This window comes from Poecile atricapillus, chromosome 2 (assembly GCF_030490865.1).
Source record: "Poecile atricapillus isolate bPoeAtr1 chromosome 2, bPoeAtr1.hap1, whole genome shotgun sequence".
Lineage (NCBI taxonomy): Eukaryota > Metazoa > Chordata > Aves > Passeriformes > Paridae > Poecile > Poecile atricapillus.
This window is the reverse complement of record NC_081250.1, coordinates 45,137,012-45,155,605: the sequence shown is the minus strand read 5'-3', so window position 1 is coordinate 45,155,605 and position 18,594 is coordinate 45,137,012. Positions and strand designations below refer to the sequence as shown.

Sequence of the window (18,594 nt, the reverse complement as noted above, 5' to 3'; positions counted from 1 at the left end):
AAAATCTCCATCAGGTTTAGGAATAAAAGCCACCCATACTCTTAAATCTTTACTTTATGAAAAAATAGGTTTTCAAGTGTCACTTCAGCTTGCACCTGAAATTTATTTGGGATAAAATCATACTGTTGGTTTGGAAGCAGCTGGGGATTTTAACTGTACAAGAAAAAACATACCTGGAGTAGGTGGTGTTGATATCATTCTGAGTCTTCCTAAAATTACATTCCTTAGTGCAATCACTGTTTATGACATGTAATTGTACTTACGGATCTTCAATTTCATAACTGGAAAATTTAGTTTAGGAAGTAATGTTATGAAAGCAAGAGTGTTGCCCTCCATGTGAACAGCTGAGATACCTCAACATCCTGACAATACCAGAGTAAGTAGGACACCTTCATCTTCAAAGACTTTTTAAACTGATGGTGAATGTTCCACTACTGAAGTACTCTGTGACCAAAGAAAACTTCTATGAACCATGTAGAAAAAGGGGAGGAGTAAGAGTCAGACCAAGTGATTGGCTGCAGAGTTTTTGGTGTCATGACACAAGAACCATGTTGTTCATACTTTTTAAATAAGTCACAGTATTCTTCTGTAGCACTGAGTGGTAGAAGTTGCAGAAGTTTGTGATCTTCACAGGGAGGACAGTTTTGTGTATGGAGTTTCTGGGTCTTGCTTTTACTGTGTTTTTCTGAGAGACAGCAAGTTGCTTTTGAATTAAAAAAACCACAAACACAGAGTTTGTAAGATGAACAAGTGACTGGGTAGTTTGGGTGTCGAAGCAGTCTCTTAATTTCATAAAGTGCCATTAAAATTATTCTCTGTTTTCCAGGCTTGGTGGAAACATGTTTTGCATACCTTTTGGAGACTAACTGGCCTTTGATTCTGTAGCTCAGGGCTTTGGGTAATAAAGGATTTCATGTGCATTCTTCTCTAGTGATCACAGCATGCAGTGAAGCAGCAAAACCCATGATGCAGGTATCCATACAGATGTGACCTAGGCAAGTATTTTAATCTGCTGTCTGTTTTATTACTGTTTTATAGCAGCAAAAATAACTGTGAATGTGGAGAGCCTTCCACTTGCTTACAGAAGGTTACATATGTTATTGCATGTTAATTCTGAAGTTTTCCAAAGAAACAATCATGGAGGATTGCTGAATTGCAAAGCAAAATATATTTAAGTGCATTGAGTTCAAATTATCAGTATGATTCTAACATAGATTTTCCAGTAAGTATTGCTTATAATACAAAACCCTCAACTTTCTGAGATGGCCTGTAAAATATCTGTCACGTGGGGAAAAAAATATGTTCTGTCTGTAGTGGTCATGGATGGGCATGCAGTAAAGGCTTCCCTGCCTCAGCAACCATTCTTTAGTCTGCCTTTTCAGTCTCTCTTGTCATCAGACTGAGCTGTGGAGCTGTTACTAAGTTTGCAGAAATGTTTTCCGCTGATAATGTGCATGTCTTGTAGTTGAGAAGTTATTTTTAGCAGTCTGGTGTATCTCTTAGAGTCACTGAGGGACAGAGCCCTGGTGGAGATGTGGAAAAGGAAGCTGCCTGCCAGTTGACTGGAATGGGAGAAGGGAAAATGGTACCTTTCATTCCCAGACATCTTTTTCTATTTTTGACTACTTTGTTCTTTCCTGGTAACTTGCAAAGAAAAGGCACATTTCTCAGGTTTGTAAAAATTGTGTTTGGCTGGGAATAATCTCTGTGTTACTGAGGCAAAATTGGTAGAATTGCATGAGTGGAAAGTTCTGTTTTCACTATGATGATGTTCAAGGGCTGCCTGGATCTCAACAGACACTTTTTAGCTAGAGTGCATCTGAGAGGTGCTGCTCTTCTTTCTGCCATAGTGGAAAGGCTCTGACCTGAGACAGTTTGTATGAAGTCAGAATTATATCAATCTGTTCACTATATTTACTAATATACCAGACCTTTTCCTGACTGTGTAGTTCCCAAGAAATGTTAATGCAGACAACATTGCTGCTGAAGAAGCAAATTGTTTTAAATTGTGAAACCTTTAATTTGACCATAATTCTCAGCTACAAGCAGCTTTTTAGCATTTAAAATTTGGTAAAACTCCCGTGAGGCTCAATTTGACCTATTTTATTCATAGAACTATTATGTAAAAAGATTGCTGAGGTAGAAAAATAGCAGAAAGCACAAGAGGGTCCACCAGTTTAAATGCTTATGTGCTGAAAGTTGCTGTTTTTCCAGATGTCAGAATAGTGCAGCTCACCTAGGTAAATTGCTGTGCTTTTCCTCTCTTCCAGCTTTTTCTTACTTTTAATATGTGTTTTGTTTTAGTGCTATAATCAAAGGTCACCCCCAGTCTTTCAGTCTCCACATGCATGGCTGAGTGAATGCGTTTTTCTTTGATGTTTATCTTTGCAAAGAAAATCTGTGGGTGGAGAATTTTAAATGGGATTCAAAGTGATTTGGGACTTCTCTAAATGACATACCTGGGAATGCTGCCACATAGCAGATGCGTTTCAGTGATGTGTATTTCCCTGCTGTAGGACACCAAAAATGAAGTAAGGTAGGCTGTGACAGTTGCTACTGACAGTGTTCATAAAGTAACACTCCATGCAAGAGAAGTTTTGCAGGCATGTTGAAGAGCATTCTTTTTCTTATTACTATTTTGGGGTAGGTTTTATATGTTCCACCATACTATTTCTTTATACTGGAGTAGTGTCATTTATCTGATATAAAAAAACTTCTCCCTTTCTTACTTGAAAATAACTTTAAAAATATTTACCTGTGTTTCCTCAGAGCAGTCTGAGGGAACCACGATGGGTTCATGCTGAATGTCATCTCTCTTTGTTTTGACTGATAGGCATTGGTGCTGCTCACAGTATTCTGTGATGGCCAACCTTTGTGTTATATGTGCACTTGTGAGGATTTTTTGCGGCTTCATCCAGTGGTGCACTATAGTGTCTATATTGTCTGTATAGGATGTTTGTAGGAAAGTTTTGTATATGGCACTTCAGTTTTGTTGAGTTGGATGTTTTCTGCCCACATGTGATATACTCTGGATAATTTGCAAACTTGCTTAGTTGAAGTCGTTTTGTTTTAACATCTGTTTGTAATTTGTCGGAAGAATGCAGGCCATAATGGTTAAAACCTGGTGGCTATGGTAGTGTCTCTTGTCTTGCAGCAAAGGGAACTGGTGATGAATGTGAGCTGTACTATGGTAGCTAAACATGGAATACTTGGTTTTAAAGACTTTATGGCATGTATGTCTGCTGGGACTGATGATTGTGCTGAATAACATAAAAATGTGATCAGTGTCCTCTCTAGTCACCTTTAACTTGATGCTGTGAATGTCCTGGCAGCACTGTGCAGCTGTTATTACCTGCATGCATGTTTGGAACAAGGGTAGAGCATGCTCAAATTCCCTCCCTGCTTTCATCTGTGGGAATATATACTGCCACTGTGCGCTAATGCACATGCTAAATTATTTTGACTGGATTTGTAAATAGATGTATAAATTCAAAGAACTGAGCAGAATAGATTCATATATCTTCAGTGACATAGTTATGACGCATGACTGCAAAATCAAGCTTCTTACTGAATAAGAATAAACTTGTACAAGGGAAAAGAGGAAAAATCTGTCAGAATTCAGAAACCTGCACCTAAACAGCCTCCAATAAGTCACAAATGCACCGCAGCATCAAGAAGATAGTAGTCTTCATTCTAGCTGTGTGTTTGAGGTTTGAGTTCTTTCTTAATTGCACTATAAATTGGCATCTCTATATAGGGCCCTTTGAAAATGAACAGCTTTGTTCTTCAGTGCATTCAGGTCTGATCACAGTGTAAAGATTGAGGAAGAATGGAAATCTGTGAAATGGCACTATTATACAAAAGTTTTTTGAGAACTTGAAAAAGAACTGAAACGACCCACCAAAAAACCCAGAGTGTACTGCCAGTGATCTGTTGTCTGTGTCTGTACTTGTTTTACCTTGTTCTTCCCTACCTCACTGTAGATTTAGTATGAATTATCAGAAGGCAGTGGGAACTGTAAAACTCCCTTTTATTCCATATCAACATGGCTGTATGAGCACTAATTTAGCAGTGGGATTCTGTGGGAGACTGTATGGGTGTATGCTGTGGTGTTTGCTTGGAGTTTCATGGTCTGTTCTGGCAGAGCCGGTCTCTTCCCTGACCCGTCTGGCATACTGTGCAAGTGATCGTAGCCTAGAAAGTCGTGGATCCGAGTCAAGCTGCTGACCTTTTCCTCCTGCTTATTAATAAACCCTTCATGTTTCTCCTGCAGTCAGTGTATACAGCAAGTCTGGGGAAGAGCATTTCAGCAGCATCTCCCCCTGCAGAGAAGGTGGCAGCATCCCTTTCTCGGGTTGCACAGAGACACTTTGGGCTGCGGGCTGGGGCCATGCAGGCAGCTGCTGTGGGTGTCGGTGCCTGTGGAGTCTGCACTGAACAGCAGCTTTGAAGAAAGGACACAAGTGGTGGAACTGCAAACCTACCACAGAAATCTGTTACAAGAGAGGTCAAGGAAAGTTCTGGTGCAGCTTGTTGCTGCCAACACATTCACCCCAGAGAGGCTGTGCTAGACTTAGTGCTCCTTGAAAGCTGGCTGCCTTTCTAAACTGCAGGACGGTGGCTTATTTTGGCCTTGACCTGTCAGTAACTGGTGTGGTGATGATGGAAGTTTACAAGGGAATTACTGCTAGGCTTGAGTCACGGGAAACTTATCTGTGCTTCCTGCTTTGGCCATGGAGATTGCAACCTAATGATGAATATCAATAGGGTGTTTTTATTGAATAATGTAAATGAGGTATATACATTCCATTTTTCCTTTCTTTTCTGTTTCCATGGTGAGGGAGAGGTGTGTGAAAACTGAGTCATGGGACCTTACAGAGACATTAAAGTGCACAAAAGAGAAATGTAATATTGTAAAGAGAAGGTTTTAAAGTGATGGCAGAATGTTTCACTGAGAAGAACAGGAAATGGTTCTTGGTGGAAATTGAGGGTCTTGTTGAACTCTGCGTTTGGTATGGGTGAATAAACAGGTGAATAAGTGTATTTCTGAAAACCGCATCTGGATTCAGAACAGCAAGGGATGTGAGGGTGGTCTAGTGTGGTCATATCTCTACTATGCAGTAGGAAAAGCTACAATATTTAATTCCATGTATTCTTGTAGGGGAAATACTGCAATTTTCCCTTTAGAATACAGTCTTGTGTTTTGCTTGAACTGCTGCATGAATTGTCTGGGCTGCTATGTTCTTCTGACCAAAGGAATGACCAATAATTTGTTAAACAATGCTGAAACTTACTTGCCTGGGGCAAGTGATAGCTCAGAGATCTTTGCCATTATTGAGCATACTTTTTAATGTTACTTCAGCATTTCTTACTGAAAATTGTGTTTGAGCCCAAACTCCCAGGCAGATATACTATAATATTTCACCTTGCTTATGCTTAAAGCATGATTAAATTTAAGTCAAAAGATTTTCTGCACGAACTGTAAAACAAGTAGATTCACTTCAGGGAAGTCAGTGCCTACATCAATATAGAATATAAAAGTATTTTTCTAAAATTTCTCTCTTTTAATTATGTGTTATGCAGTCCTTTCTACACAAGTTCATTTTTTCCTTCTGCCACATTAAGTTGCAAGGAATTGCTCTCCAGACTTTCTTCAATAGAGAGGAAAGCTTCATATTTTCTCTTGACAGTAAGATATGATAAAGCTTTGAGGTCTGCTGTACGAACATATTGGACAGAGAACTGAAAATTAATGAAGGCTTAAATAATGAAGTTGAGGGTACACTGTCTCCAAGCACTTTTTAATATTACTGGCTTCAATTGTCAAATCTTGGTTTCTTTTTAACTTTTTTTAGCTCAAATATGAATTTATATATCCAATGAGCAACCTACACAGAGAATTTAAGAGTAGGTAGAGAGATCTGTTCCTTTCAGGAAATCCTGTGTTTATATTAAGGATTGTACTTGTAGGCCTTGCTTTCCATTTTACCTCTTGCTCTTGAAATCTGAATCTTCCACAGCTCCCTTGACACAGCTCACTTCTTCATGCACAAATCAAAAATGTGAGTCTTTCAAATAGACAGACTGTTTATTATTTTTGCTTCAGTAATACTTTCCTGTGGTCTCAAAAGGTATCATCTTCAAATGTAACCATGGGTACTTAAAATCCAGAAGGTGTTCCAGTCTTATTACAGTTATTTTGAGAAAACTGAGTACTGGGAATGATAATTTTCCTTGTGCTGGAGTATGTATGAGTCAAGGGAAATGAATTCTAACTGTGGTTCTGAGGCTGATAGGACCATTGCTCTGCCAAGTTAGGTCATGAAAAAACATTTTGAAGGCAGACATTTCTAATCATCATAATATACTTATTTTAAGCTGCAGATGGGCAACATTAATGATTTTTTAAAAATATTTTTCAATTTAATAAAAAGTGCTTCAAATGCTCAGTTTTCCAACCTTGTAAAGCTATATGCTGTTCTCTGCACGTTCACATTTAGCATGTCTCTGTAAGATTTGACTGAATTGGTTCAATTCTGTTTATTGCCCAAGAAAAGGTTCCTTTTCATACTGTAGTGAAAAATTCCCCTTTCAGAGAAATTTCAGTCTTGAACACAAAGAATAAAATCCTTAACTTACAGAAAAAAGGGTTGTCTAAGAACTGTTTTCCTCATGGAAAGCTGGTTGGGTTGCCTGCCTGAAGCTCTTGGTTGACTCTGAATGCTTTCTGACTGCGTGCTAAGATTCAAGGAAGTCATAAGGCACGCTGCTAAGTGGGGAGCTGAATTGGCTGATGGCAAAGCAGGTCAGCTTGTCTAGTCCACCTAGAGTAGTTTTCAGTCTCAATCGAGATTTCCAGTCAAGCAGGGGATGTCAGGGGGCAGTTTGGTCAAGTGCTTTCTTACTGCCTGCAATCTGCTACACGAGGTTTAGTGTCCAGGACTATCTGTTGTGGCTTTTGGAGAACATGTACATGCACACAGGAATTTATCTAAGGACAGCTTCAGAAAGTGCCTTGTTTAATGGTTATCACAACTATTTTCCAAAGTCAGTTTCCAAATGGTCTGGAACCATTTCATTCATCTGCACTGAGTAAATCCAAACTTCTTTTCTTGCGGTTCTTTGGGGAAAGCCACAATGCAAAATTTCAACTTCAGTCTGTATCTAAGTAAGATAGTCTGCAAATGAAGCAAAAACTGAGTTTGTATTGTATTTAATTTGTATTTATACTCCCTAGCTTAAGCTCTTGTGTAGTTTCCCTCTGTAAGGAGAATTCTTTTTTCTCTTTTGTTTTGTTTGGTGTTGGTGGTTTTTTTTGTGAGTGTAAAGACTGTATCACAGCTTTGCTCTTGCCATCTTCATATTAATGCCCCTTGAATTCTAAAAAAACTGTTTTAAAATCTTTGCTTGTGTGACTTTGACTTTAATGGCACTAAGCCACGGATAATTGGCTCAGTTTCCTAAAATTCCACAGCCTGTTGTTAAGATAAACATTTCTAGGTTCCCAAGAACACAGACACATGTATATGGTAATATACTGATTGTACAGAGCAACTTTTAAATTCTTGTTTTCCTATTTTATTATTGATGTTTACACACAAGCATCAGAAGCAGAAAAATGACTTGACAGGATAATTGTGCCAGTTTTTAAACTACATTGTAGCCTTTTGAGGAGGGCTGTGAAATGGCTTTGTTTTGCTGTAGCCATTAGCCCCTAGGGGAGCTGGAAGGAAGCATTCCTGCGTTGGAATAGTGTGAGTTGAGATGCACCCTCATTAGTCAGGGGCACATGTCTCAGTTGCTGGGAAGGGCATGTGACCAAGGCTTTGGTATAAGGCTCTGGATTGTTGGTTGTGTAGGATCTTGTGGTCTTGTTATGTCACTTCTCAACACTGGTACCTAAAGTGGCTTGTGGGGTTCAGCTATCAACAGGTGTTGGAGATCTGGCTTTCTCTGGACTGAAAAGGGCTGTGATCTGCATTCCCCCCAGCCCAAAGCTTTAGAGAGGGGCTGTAATTATAGAGCTCGTGACAAGAGCTGCATTCAGTTCACTCATGTCCTCTCAAACATAACAGTGTATGGTTGAAAGCATTGTACCCATACACACCTAATCAGAGATGGTAAAAGAAAATGGATATGGGGCGCAGGGATATTAACAGACAGTTAAGAAATTGTGGGATAGGCTTTGAGAAACTCTGTGCACATTCAGGATTGTAAGGCAACCTTGAAGAACGATGGAGGCTCTCACTGGATTGTGCCAGTTGCTCGAGCACGTGGGGAGGCTCGCTGCCAGGGAGTGAGGGCCAGTGATGCTAGTGAGCCAAAGCAGATTGACTTAGCATCTTACTCAGAGCAGGCATTGGTGGTCTGACTGTCCTTGGAGGTAAGCTTCCCAGTAGCTGTCTCTGAATTTGCTTCTAGCAGCAACAGGATATTTAAATTTCTTAATTTCCAAAAAAAATAAAAAGTAGGATGTTTTTACTTAACAGAGAGGGTTGGGATTTGTTTGTTGATCTTATTTTTTAATCATCTTTTTATATAATTATTCAGCTTTAAACTCAGTCTGAAAATAAGTGGATCAGGACAGGAGTTATGGTGTGTGGGTTTTGAGTTTTTTGAGTTTTGTGCTTGTTTTCTTAGGTTTTTGTTTTTGGGCGATTTGCAAAGAATTTTGTTCCTCTTATCCCTGCTCTCACTGACTGTGCAATAAGAAACAGTAAAGAAAAGCAGCAGTCTTGTGTTATATCATATATATAAATGTATTATATGTATATATATATAAATATAAATATTTGCATATTTTCAGAAGGTCAGCTATTGCAATTTGAAATAATGACACTTTTTTCCAATCCTGTAAATCAGTATTTTTTAAAATTTGAAGTGTACCAACTCCATAGGTTGGTACACTTTAGACTCTTAGAAGTCATTGAGAGGGTGAGAAATGAGAAATTCCTCCTGTAATAGGAGAAGAACAGTAGTAATGCAAAACAAGATTAAAATTCACCCCTCTCCCCCAGGTTTTAAACCATTATAAATATTTGGTTTGAGCCAGTCTGTTCTTTGTTTAGAGTTACTTGACTAAAACTCTTGGCCCTAACTTGCTGGCAATTAGGTCTATTGTATTTTTGATTAAACAGTAGTGTAGTGGCGGTGGGAAACCAACATACTAGCATGGTCTTTTGGCTGTCTTCCCCTGCTCTTTAGCATTGCCCTGAGGGACAAAGTATGGCTGGGCTGGCTCATCAGGGGTTCAGCTTGGAATGGGAACAGATTTTAATTTGAATATCTTTACCTACTGCCTGCTGTCTTAGGCCCAGCCATTTTTCAGTGAGTTCTTGGGGGGGGTTTGTTTTGTTTCCTTTGAACAAGTAGCTAGTTCATGTGTATGTAGTGCATTTGTGACACTCTGCTTCTGGGCAAGTGCTCTCACTGCTCCGTCCTGTGGCTAGGAAGTGAGCTCAGCACTCAAGAGCAGACACAGTGGTGTTACCTCAGCTGCTGCAGTTTAGAGAGTTTGTGGTAATCAGCAGCTCTCCCCAACTAGCAGAAAAGCTGTATCCAAAACTCATTTGAAAGCCTGTTAGGTTTGTGGAGAAGTAAAGAAGTGGGGAGTTCCATTCTCTTGTGGTGTATAAATAAAGAGAACTTTTCATATTTCTGTTATCACTGTTCCCACCCGTATTGAGGACCTGGTTTGTTGTTGGTGTAGTCATTTTCCCCATACCTGAATTCTGACAAATCTTTGACACCTGCCTTTTTTTAGTGGTACAAGGAGATATGCTGGTAGACATGGTGTTTACGTACCAAAACTGATGATCTTGTATTCTAGCTTGTGTGTTCACTGTGTTTGAGGCTGGAGTCCATACACACTAAATATAACAGCAGCCTAATCCAAAATGATTTGGTGTTTGTTTTGTTTTGGTTTGTTTAATTCTTAAGATCTTATTATCTTCAGCAAGTATTGGTCCATGCCTTTTTGGACCCATCTCATAGTGATCTACCTCAGTGAACACCTTGCACATGCATGGGTGTGAAAAGAAAATACCATGTTTGCGGTGTTTATATTTTGCATTGCCATATCTCTGAGCTTTGTTTTCTTTCTTCATGAATTCTTTGTTGTTTTGCACATGCAGTACTCATACACTCTACACTAGTGGTAGTGGTTGAACAGCTTTCCCTTTCCAAAGCAGGTACACAGCTGAAGATCTCCCTGCCAGGAGCACAAGGTGTTGCAGGAAAGGGGAGGCACCGTTTATGTTTTTACAGTTTTATTTGTTCACGGAGAGAGGGGGATGGTGGGGAGGGCATGGTTTTTGGCCTATATTTAATAAAAGGAGGGGGAGCTGTAAAAAGCTTCTGGTGTAATGTGAGCCTTACACAAGGAAGAACTATTTATAGATCCCTGCAATATTTGCCTGAAGGAACTTGGGAGCAGAGCGGGGCAGTGTTACATAAAGCTGGTTGAGAGCACACTTGTGCCCTCACAGCTGCGAAGGTCAAACCCAGGGCTTTTCTTACAGTAGGCTTCCATTCTCCCTTGCCCTGAGGGGAGAAGAGACTGATGGGCTCCTTCTGAAGGCCAGATCCTAGTGGTGAGAAACTTTGGTTTGTGGAGAGCAGTGGTGTGGTTTTCTTTAAAGAGGCTTATTATTTGTGATGTTTTGATTGCGTAGTTTTTTCAGAAAACATACTGTCTTGATTGATGACTTAATGGTCAAATAAAGCTAAACAAGGTCACAGCAGCAGCTTTGGGGACTTTGAGAGTGAGACTTCAAGCTGTACATGGTTATATTATGGTTTAAGCAGCTTTTTGGTTATTGCTGCTGCTATTCTGCCTTTTGTTCTCTAGTGGTGACTTTTTTACTCTAAATGACATTACCGTGCCACTGGCAGTTAACCAGGTATTGTTCTGATTTTGGATGCCTTCATCAGCTTAGTACTTGTTTGTTATGAGGCTTTATAAAAGTGATTTTAGAAACTCTTCAGATCTTCAGCTTGAAAACATTTTTTGTACTTTCAGAGGCAGAAAAGCCTTTCTTAGTGAGACATATACCTTGAGAACCTTCATGGCATGTGGCATTAACACTGGGTATTGATACTTTCCTGAAAGATTGCGTTTGGCTAGGTTGAAGTGTTCCTAACCCCACTATGAAGGAGAAAAAAATCCAAAACCATCTAAAAGTGTGGACTATGATCTGAATGTACTATAAAGCTAGGAAACTTAGGCAAGAAGATTGATTGAAAGAACCTTGAATGGCTTTAAAATTTTGGATAAGGGTGCAGTCTGGAGTTGTCCAAGAAGTTTGTCCCTTTAGTTTTTACTGTAAAATTGTTGGAACTCTTGTAACATGAGTTATGTAAGGTGTTTGAAGGTAAATGAAGTGCTTCTCACATTCTGTCGTTCATCTGTGATGCTTAGACTCTTTATGTCCCTTGAGTTAGAAGTTTTAACTAAACAGTCAGCATTCTGAATGTTTAAAAAGCAGCTTCTGAGCTGAAGCTAAACCCCATGGTTTATAAGATGGTATATACTAAAGCACATAATTAAAACAACTCAGTAAATTCTTTGGGATCATATTCAGTCTTTATCTAAAACTTAAACAGTGAATGTTTTTGTGTGTGTGTATGTGTAAAAGCCAAGACCTTCTGCACATAGTCATTTCTTTGAGGTCTGATAAAGTGTATTTAAATTGAAGAAGGCATTTTGGCTGGCTTTTGAACCCACCCACTTAGTGAAGAAATTGTTTTTAAATTTAAAAAAAGAGCAAACTACAGATTCAAAATGTGCATTATGAAAGAAATAAGAAGTTGAATACTTAAAGCAATTTTAACTTGCTTCAGTCGATTATTTTCCCAAACAACAAGGGTAGATAAGCATATTGATCTTTTTACAGATGAGACATATATATAAAGACATACATAGCTTTGATTTGCTTCAGTGTCTACATGGAGCGTTTTTCATCTGAAGAATTTTTTTTTGGTGAGTAAGACCCTTGAGGATTCTTTTTAAACAGCTTAGTAAACTTACCAGACTTAGTTTAAAACAGAGGTGTTTAGTAGATTTATAACATGATGCACAAAACAAGAAAGGATATTTCTGGTGGGACTCTTTCAAGTACATAAAAGGGTGGAATTTGCACATTCTAAAACCCTCTGATGTGTTTAAGCAGCAGTTAGTACTTAGTAAATGAGAATTAGTGAATTAGTAAAAGAGAAAACAGGATTGGGGCTCTGAAGCTCCATGCAGATGTGAAGAGTAGCAAGCTCTCTCAGTCCCTTGATACCTTGTGGTTCCATCTAAATTAGCAAACACTTTGGTCAGTAGGGGTGTGTGACTAGATCAAAACACTGGAGCTTCATAAATCTTCATTACTGATTTGAGGGGGTTACTTTAGATTACATTTAGCTTGTCACCTTGGGCTGAATGTCCCTACTTCCCTGTGCAGTGTGAAGCTTCTTGAAGGAGAAAATTTAATAGGTACATTTGAAATGACTTATCAGTGATGTAGCCCACGGGGCTACCTGAAGTTTCATGTCCCTGTGAGACAGCAAGTAGCATTTGAAGTGCATCTTGCAGAAGAGTTTATATATTCTTACTCAAAAGGGAATTGATTGTTCATCTATACCAGAGCTGTTATGCAAAACCAGCCAGCTCACAGTAAATGGTTTTGCTTCTGCTCTAGACCAAACAGCATAGTTGAATTACATATGAGAGTATGCATAGCAAAAGGATGACCTGGAAGATTTTAGTCAGATGTTCTGGAAAGATATTTTTTTCCTTCTGTTAAGGAAGTATTTCTTTCATTTGGCAGACATTCACAGTGCCCCAGTTGCCATTTTAAACTATTGAATAGAAGTATTTGAATCACAAAATCCGAGCTGGATAATTAAAAATGGTTCAAAGCTTAATAATCACCAAAGGGTGCAGCATGTGGCTCTTGGGTAGCACATTAGGAATTCCAGATGTTTTGTGACTACAGTAAATTGCTGTGGCTGCAGTCCAAGATGGTGGTAAGAATAATGTTGCAAAGTTATCTATAACTTATTCAGCATTGTTGGGCTCTAAGTAAGCACGTGGCTGCATATCTCTTTATCTTCTGCTTTTGATGGAGGAAGGATTACTTAAAGTAATTTGTGTATTTAGATTTAGAGTTAAGTTCTATTTAGTGCTGAATGCAGAAAAGCTTCATCTCAAATAGCAATGAAAAAGCAAATGGTTTATTTTGTTTGCTTGTATATAAAATTTGTAGTGTATGAAACTCAACCTTTTCCCGACAAAACAAACTGCAAATCAAAAAGGAACTAACTTCATGTCCAGAACCCAGAAATGGCTAACTGTTGTGGAGATTTTTTTCCCTCAACCTCAAAACCATCAAATTTTGGCTGTTGTCTGATGTAAATGTGTCTGTTAGCTTTGAGCTGCTTTGCCTAGATAACTGGCAAAGATGGATTTTTATTTATTTATTTTTTTAAGTGGAGCACAGTGCTGACTAATCACAGCTCAATTCTTGACTTGCCTTTTGTAATCTGGGCTTCCACTGGTACGCTACAGTCAGTACCCAAATGTACTTTTTCGTCAAGTCTCGGTTACGTTGCAGTCATAGTCCAGTCTGTTGTGTTGGATGTACTATTAGATTGCAGAGGTGTTGGCTGTATGTAAAATTTAAGGTCTTGATATAGTAATCATGCCAGTACTCTGTTTTCAGCATTTATTGGGTTAGACCAAAATCTGAGCATTCTACAGAGGAGGTGTGCAGGAACAACACCACTTTGTGCTTGTGTGATCAGTCTAACAAAGTGCAAGGTTGGAATGATTGCCTCTCAACAAACAACTGACAAATAAGGTTTTTTTTCAGAGTAGAATAACCTTTGTTAAAAAGATACAGATGATAAACTTTAGGAAGTTTTTCTCTTCCAGCAAACAGTTTTACACTGAAGAATTTAGTTCAAACATTCCAAATTAAATATTTCTTTAGTCCCACATCTGTCTATTAGCCTCAAACTGTCATTGTATTTAGACTGGGATAAATGGTACAATACAGCTTTTACCACACTAAGGCAAAAGCTGAATTATGTCATATTAGGTAGGAGAGGACTTATTTAAATTCTATTTGCAGATTGCTGTTAACATATGCAGTAGGAAGAATGAAGTGGGTTGAATTTTTGTTAATAAAAGTTATAATCTGATTTACAGACTCTGCACTTGTTTGGATGTCATATTAAGTATAAAACTACAATAATGATTTATATCCTCATGTGCATGTCAGAAGGAGTAAATACCAAGGAGTTCAATAACAATTTGAACATCTTGTTTATGAATACTGTATGTGCAGGTGACACTGACTAAAGAATTATATTAATGTTGTGTATTTCCTGCGGACAGTAGCTACCTTGTCCATTTCTCTTCATGGCTGTTTTGACAATATGGTAAATAGTGCTCAGTTGCAGTTTGTTTTTATTTTCTGCAGTAAGAAGACTTAAAAGTTTAAGGACAAGTGTGCACTGCCTGGATTAGGTGGTAATATTTGCCTTGCAAGGGAGGCCATACAAACAGTGGCTCTGTAGGTTTTAGAAGAGTGAACATTTCTCTCCCGTGTTCATGGAAACTGAGGATATTTAATAAGTCTAAAAGGGAGCAGGCACACACATTTGTGCTGGCTTTCTTTCCTCCGTGATGCAGGGTTTTAACATGAAGGCAAATTCTCTTCCTTAAACTGAACTTTATTGTGTAGATGCTCCATGTATTTCTGTAGTAGACCAGACAAACGGACTGTTGGGACCTTTGTGGGGTTTAGCTTTTGTACCTTCTTTGTGCTTTCAAGCTTATTTTCTTCTAGTTTCCATAAGTTCCAACAGTGAAACAGCTTGTGTGAAGGAAGAGCATTGATGACTTTTGTTCCTGGATGCATATCTCTATTTACTGTTAACAGAGCCAAGGGTCGGGGTGGAGCTTACAGGAGGGGAGAGAACTCGTTCCATTCACTCAGTGGAGTGAATGTTAAGAGGTGAAACTCATTCAACACAAACTTATAATAGAAATTGTAATGTTATTTTCTGGGCAAAAATATTTTTAGTGAGGACTGTGTGGAAGAGAGTCAGAAATGGTTGTTAGGTATGTCAGATGTTTGATATCATTTATTCAGAAGATCTTGAGTTCCCAGAACTCACTTGAAGTCTGCACACAAATCACATGTTGGTTATCAGTGTTATTCATTCAGGAGTGGTGTTTTCTCAGTGGCTTCCTGAGGTTGCTAAGGCAGGGCCTGGGAAGGAGCAGAGAGGAGGGCAAAAAAAGCTGAAAAGTGCTGTTGGTGCTTTTAGTTATTTAAACCTATTCATGGCCTTGTTCATAACAACAAACTTATCTAACAATTTCCCAAAACAAAGGTAAGTCACAGATGTGTGGTAGCAACTAGGACAAAATTGAGTCCATCTAATCAGTTGTCTGTGAATTTCCAGTACTTTTTCTTGTTTATAGGTTAAACTGTTTTATCTTCTGTGCAGAGGGGAAAATTAAGATTTGCATTTTGATTCCAACTTCTTTCGAGCAACTAATTTCTAATATCAGTAATCTCCCTCTTGTTATTTCTAAAGAGCTACTTGAAAGGGGACCATTTAAAAAGTAATCAGTACAAGTATAACCCCATTGTTCCTTTCAGTATGTACTGTGACAGTACAGGAATAATGGATGCTCTGTGGGGGAACCATAACAATTTCTGTTAAAGCACTCAAGTGAAACTTTCTCTTCCTGCAGCTGCCACACAGTAGTGTGTCATTTTTGTTAGGGTATGGTATAAATTTATCATTCAATTTAGTACGTTCCTTTAGCTGTTATGGTCCTTACAAAATACAGTTTTTGAGTCTCTTGAGTGTGAGAAGTATTTCCAGGTTAAATGATACCATGCAGGAATACAAATATATGTAATTGAGGGAAACTTAATGAAATGTTATTTTGTGTATAAGGGCGTTTTTTCCAAGAGGTAATATTGCCCATCTGTTTTCTAGTTATGATGTTCTGATTTCAGTGCAAATGTATCCTTGTTGAGACCCTCTGAAAGGGGGAGAGAATTTTGCTTTTTTGTTCTCAGCCTGTGCTGAAGGGAAAAAATAGGTAGAGAAAAATGATGCTGGTTAGTGTTCCAGTTTTGTTGCAAGACTTTTCTGGAGCTTACTCCCAGATGGTCTAAACACCTGATCTTTGTCTTGATAGTTTAGGGACTGATGTTTGATTCCTGTGGTGAGTTTCTAGAAATACTGTCATGTTTTGGTGGAGCAATAATGTTATTGGCTAGAAATGCCAGAAAAAAAAAGATGCCAACATACTGAGTGTAACTTTAACAGCAAAATAAGATTATCTGGACATGTTCCAGAGACTAGAGATAGCCTTTTTCACATAGAATTCTCAAGAAAGCTGTTGTTCTGGTTCTCAGTGAAGCACTGAACATAGCATGTTCTGTTGCTGCACTTGCATATGGACTTGCATCCACACCTGCTGCTTGCAAATCAGTGCAATTGTGTTTTCTTGCTGTCTGTCTTCCTGTTTTTCCCATGTTGTCTGGGTGTTCCTGTGTGGCTTGTTCTTCAGCTACTGCTTATGCATTGTAGCTATTACATGTATAAAGTCTTTCAAGTCCTTTCCCAAAACTGTTTTTCTGCAATCCCACAATAATATTCTGTTTTCCTAGCAGTACGGAGCATTTGCATCTTTCCTTATGCTGCTCATAACCAAAAGCAATACCATACCACCAGTATTTGCAGTGCCTTTAGCTCCTTATGGAAAAGGTTTGGTTAAGTTTTGGGAGACATGTGCTCTTCTTCATTTCTTCTCTGGCCAGTTCCATCTTGCTAGGGACAGGGGACATAAGTATCCAGCCTTGAGGGGCTTTGTTCCCAGTTTGAGGTTGAGATGCTGGGGAGCAGCAGTGTGGTCAATTCTTTAACCTAGGGCACCTTGAGTTTTATTTTCTGTGTTCTCTGTAAAGGGAGCAGAGGTGCCAGCTGCCAATCTGTCAGCCAGGGGCTGGCCTGTAGAGTGGAGAGGAAAGTCTAGTATATTTTGTGTATTAGTATATTTTGTTGTGCATAGTATGAACTTCTTATCATTGCTGTTTTGTTTGCTGTCAGTTGATTTCAAATTGTGATGTTATTAAAGTGCCAGTAAATCAACCAGGGATGTGAAGCCTGTCTGTATGACCTGGCTCATATAGATGTTGGGTTACACAGGACTTTAGCCTGGGTGACATGAGAGAAAGTTTGTGAATGAGCCAAGGTGAATGGACTGTGCTTACTGCAAGTTGGGGTAGACAAAAATGTGGATGTTTAATCAGCTGTTGGCAAAAAACACAGTACAAGGACTGGCCTTTTGCTACTGTGTAAGGTGCAAAGTGCGGAGATAGGCAGCTGCTCCACGTGTGAAGAGAAATCATCTGTCCTGACATACACTCTTTGGAATGGCTTGAATTGAACATTTGTTTCTTTTGTGTTCTGCAGACTTCTTGAGGCCAACTCTAGCAAAGAGAAGGAGCTCCATCTGTGCCAGCCAGCCCCAGTCTCCAGTGCTGGTCCCCCTGATGGCACATTGTACAAGCCTGTGAAACCTGCCAAGCTGGACGCCACAGCTTTGCACGACTGCACTTTGGCCGCCACTGTGCCTCCCTCGGAGCTGTCGAACCATGCAGTCCTAGCCCGCGACACAGGCATTCACGAGGAGCACTATGTAAGCGAAGGCGTGGAAGATGATGTGCCAGACTGCAGAGAGTACAGAGATGCCTGCACCATTACAGGTAAGCAGTCAAATCCTTTTACCATAGTTAGCATGTGGAAGTGTAGAGTTATGCTTCTGTTCTTAAGTTAGTGGTGGGGTATCTGCTTCATGGATGGTGCTGCCACTGTCCTGCACACTTCTTCTTGTTCAAGATATGATTTCACAGGCACCAGGCTTTTCAGTGAAAGCACTTTGTAATGGTTAAGGTCCTTGCAAATAGGCCAGACCAATGATAGCTGTGAAACCCAGTTACTGTATTTATATACTAGGGAAATTGAACTATTTGAAAGTGTGTTTAGAAAATAACCAAAGTCAGGGAAGAGGAGAAGGGAACGCTGCACTTTAAAGTTTATGGAATGCTTGTCCTAGTGTTCAGCATAATTCATATTTCTATCTTCATATGAGAATTGCTTTGTGTGTAGGATCTAACATTTTTACTGTACATGTTTTTGCTTTTCAAAGCCGTTTCATTTATTCACATTCATTTTGGAACAGTAAAAGTTATGTATATGGGATAGCTTCTTCTGCATGCTTTTATGAAAGGGTTGAATACCTTATAATAGATTCATATAAATAAATGGAATATGTGTTGAAGTATGGTATTTTAAATAGAATTAGATTCTTAGTGCTGTGGTCAGCTGACCCAAATTTCTGTGTTTGAATAATCACTGTAACTCCGTTTAGTCATGGTTATGGCCCTGAAATGACAGCCTGCTTCCATTACAAATGCATGGTTTGTTGGCTAAGCTGTTAGGCTTCTTTTAGTCTAACATGACCTTGTGAGTTCTAAGTCCTTTTGGGAATGTTTGAGGAGTCAGCTGAGTTTTTGG

At 39.1% G+C, this 18,594-nt stretch overlaps 1 protein-coding gene across 5 annotated transcripts in view; it reads left to right on the top strand.

The window, feature by feature from the left end:
* TRAK1 (trafficking kinesin protein 1) overlaps nucleotides 1-18,594 on the top strand; it is a 123,071-nt gene that overhangs the window by 27,673 nt on the left and 76,804 nt on the right. For 4 of the 5 annotated variants that reach the window (XM_058830246.1, XM_058830245.1, XM_058830243.1 and 1 more), the window contains one exon: nucleotides 17,491-17,783. Coding sequence is in view for 3 of the 5 variants with exons in the window: in XM_058830245.1 (XP_058686228.1) it covers nucleotides 17,491-17,783 (293 nt within the window). In the remaining 2 variants the exon portion in view is untranslated. Of the gene's footprint in view, nucleotides 1-1,571; nucleotides 1,672-17,490; nucleotides 17,784-18,594 lie in introns of those variants that run through there. The other variant, XM_058830242.1, reaches the window with a different exon arrangement.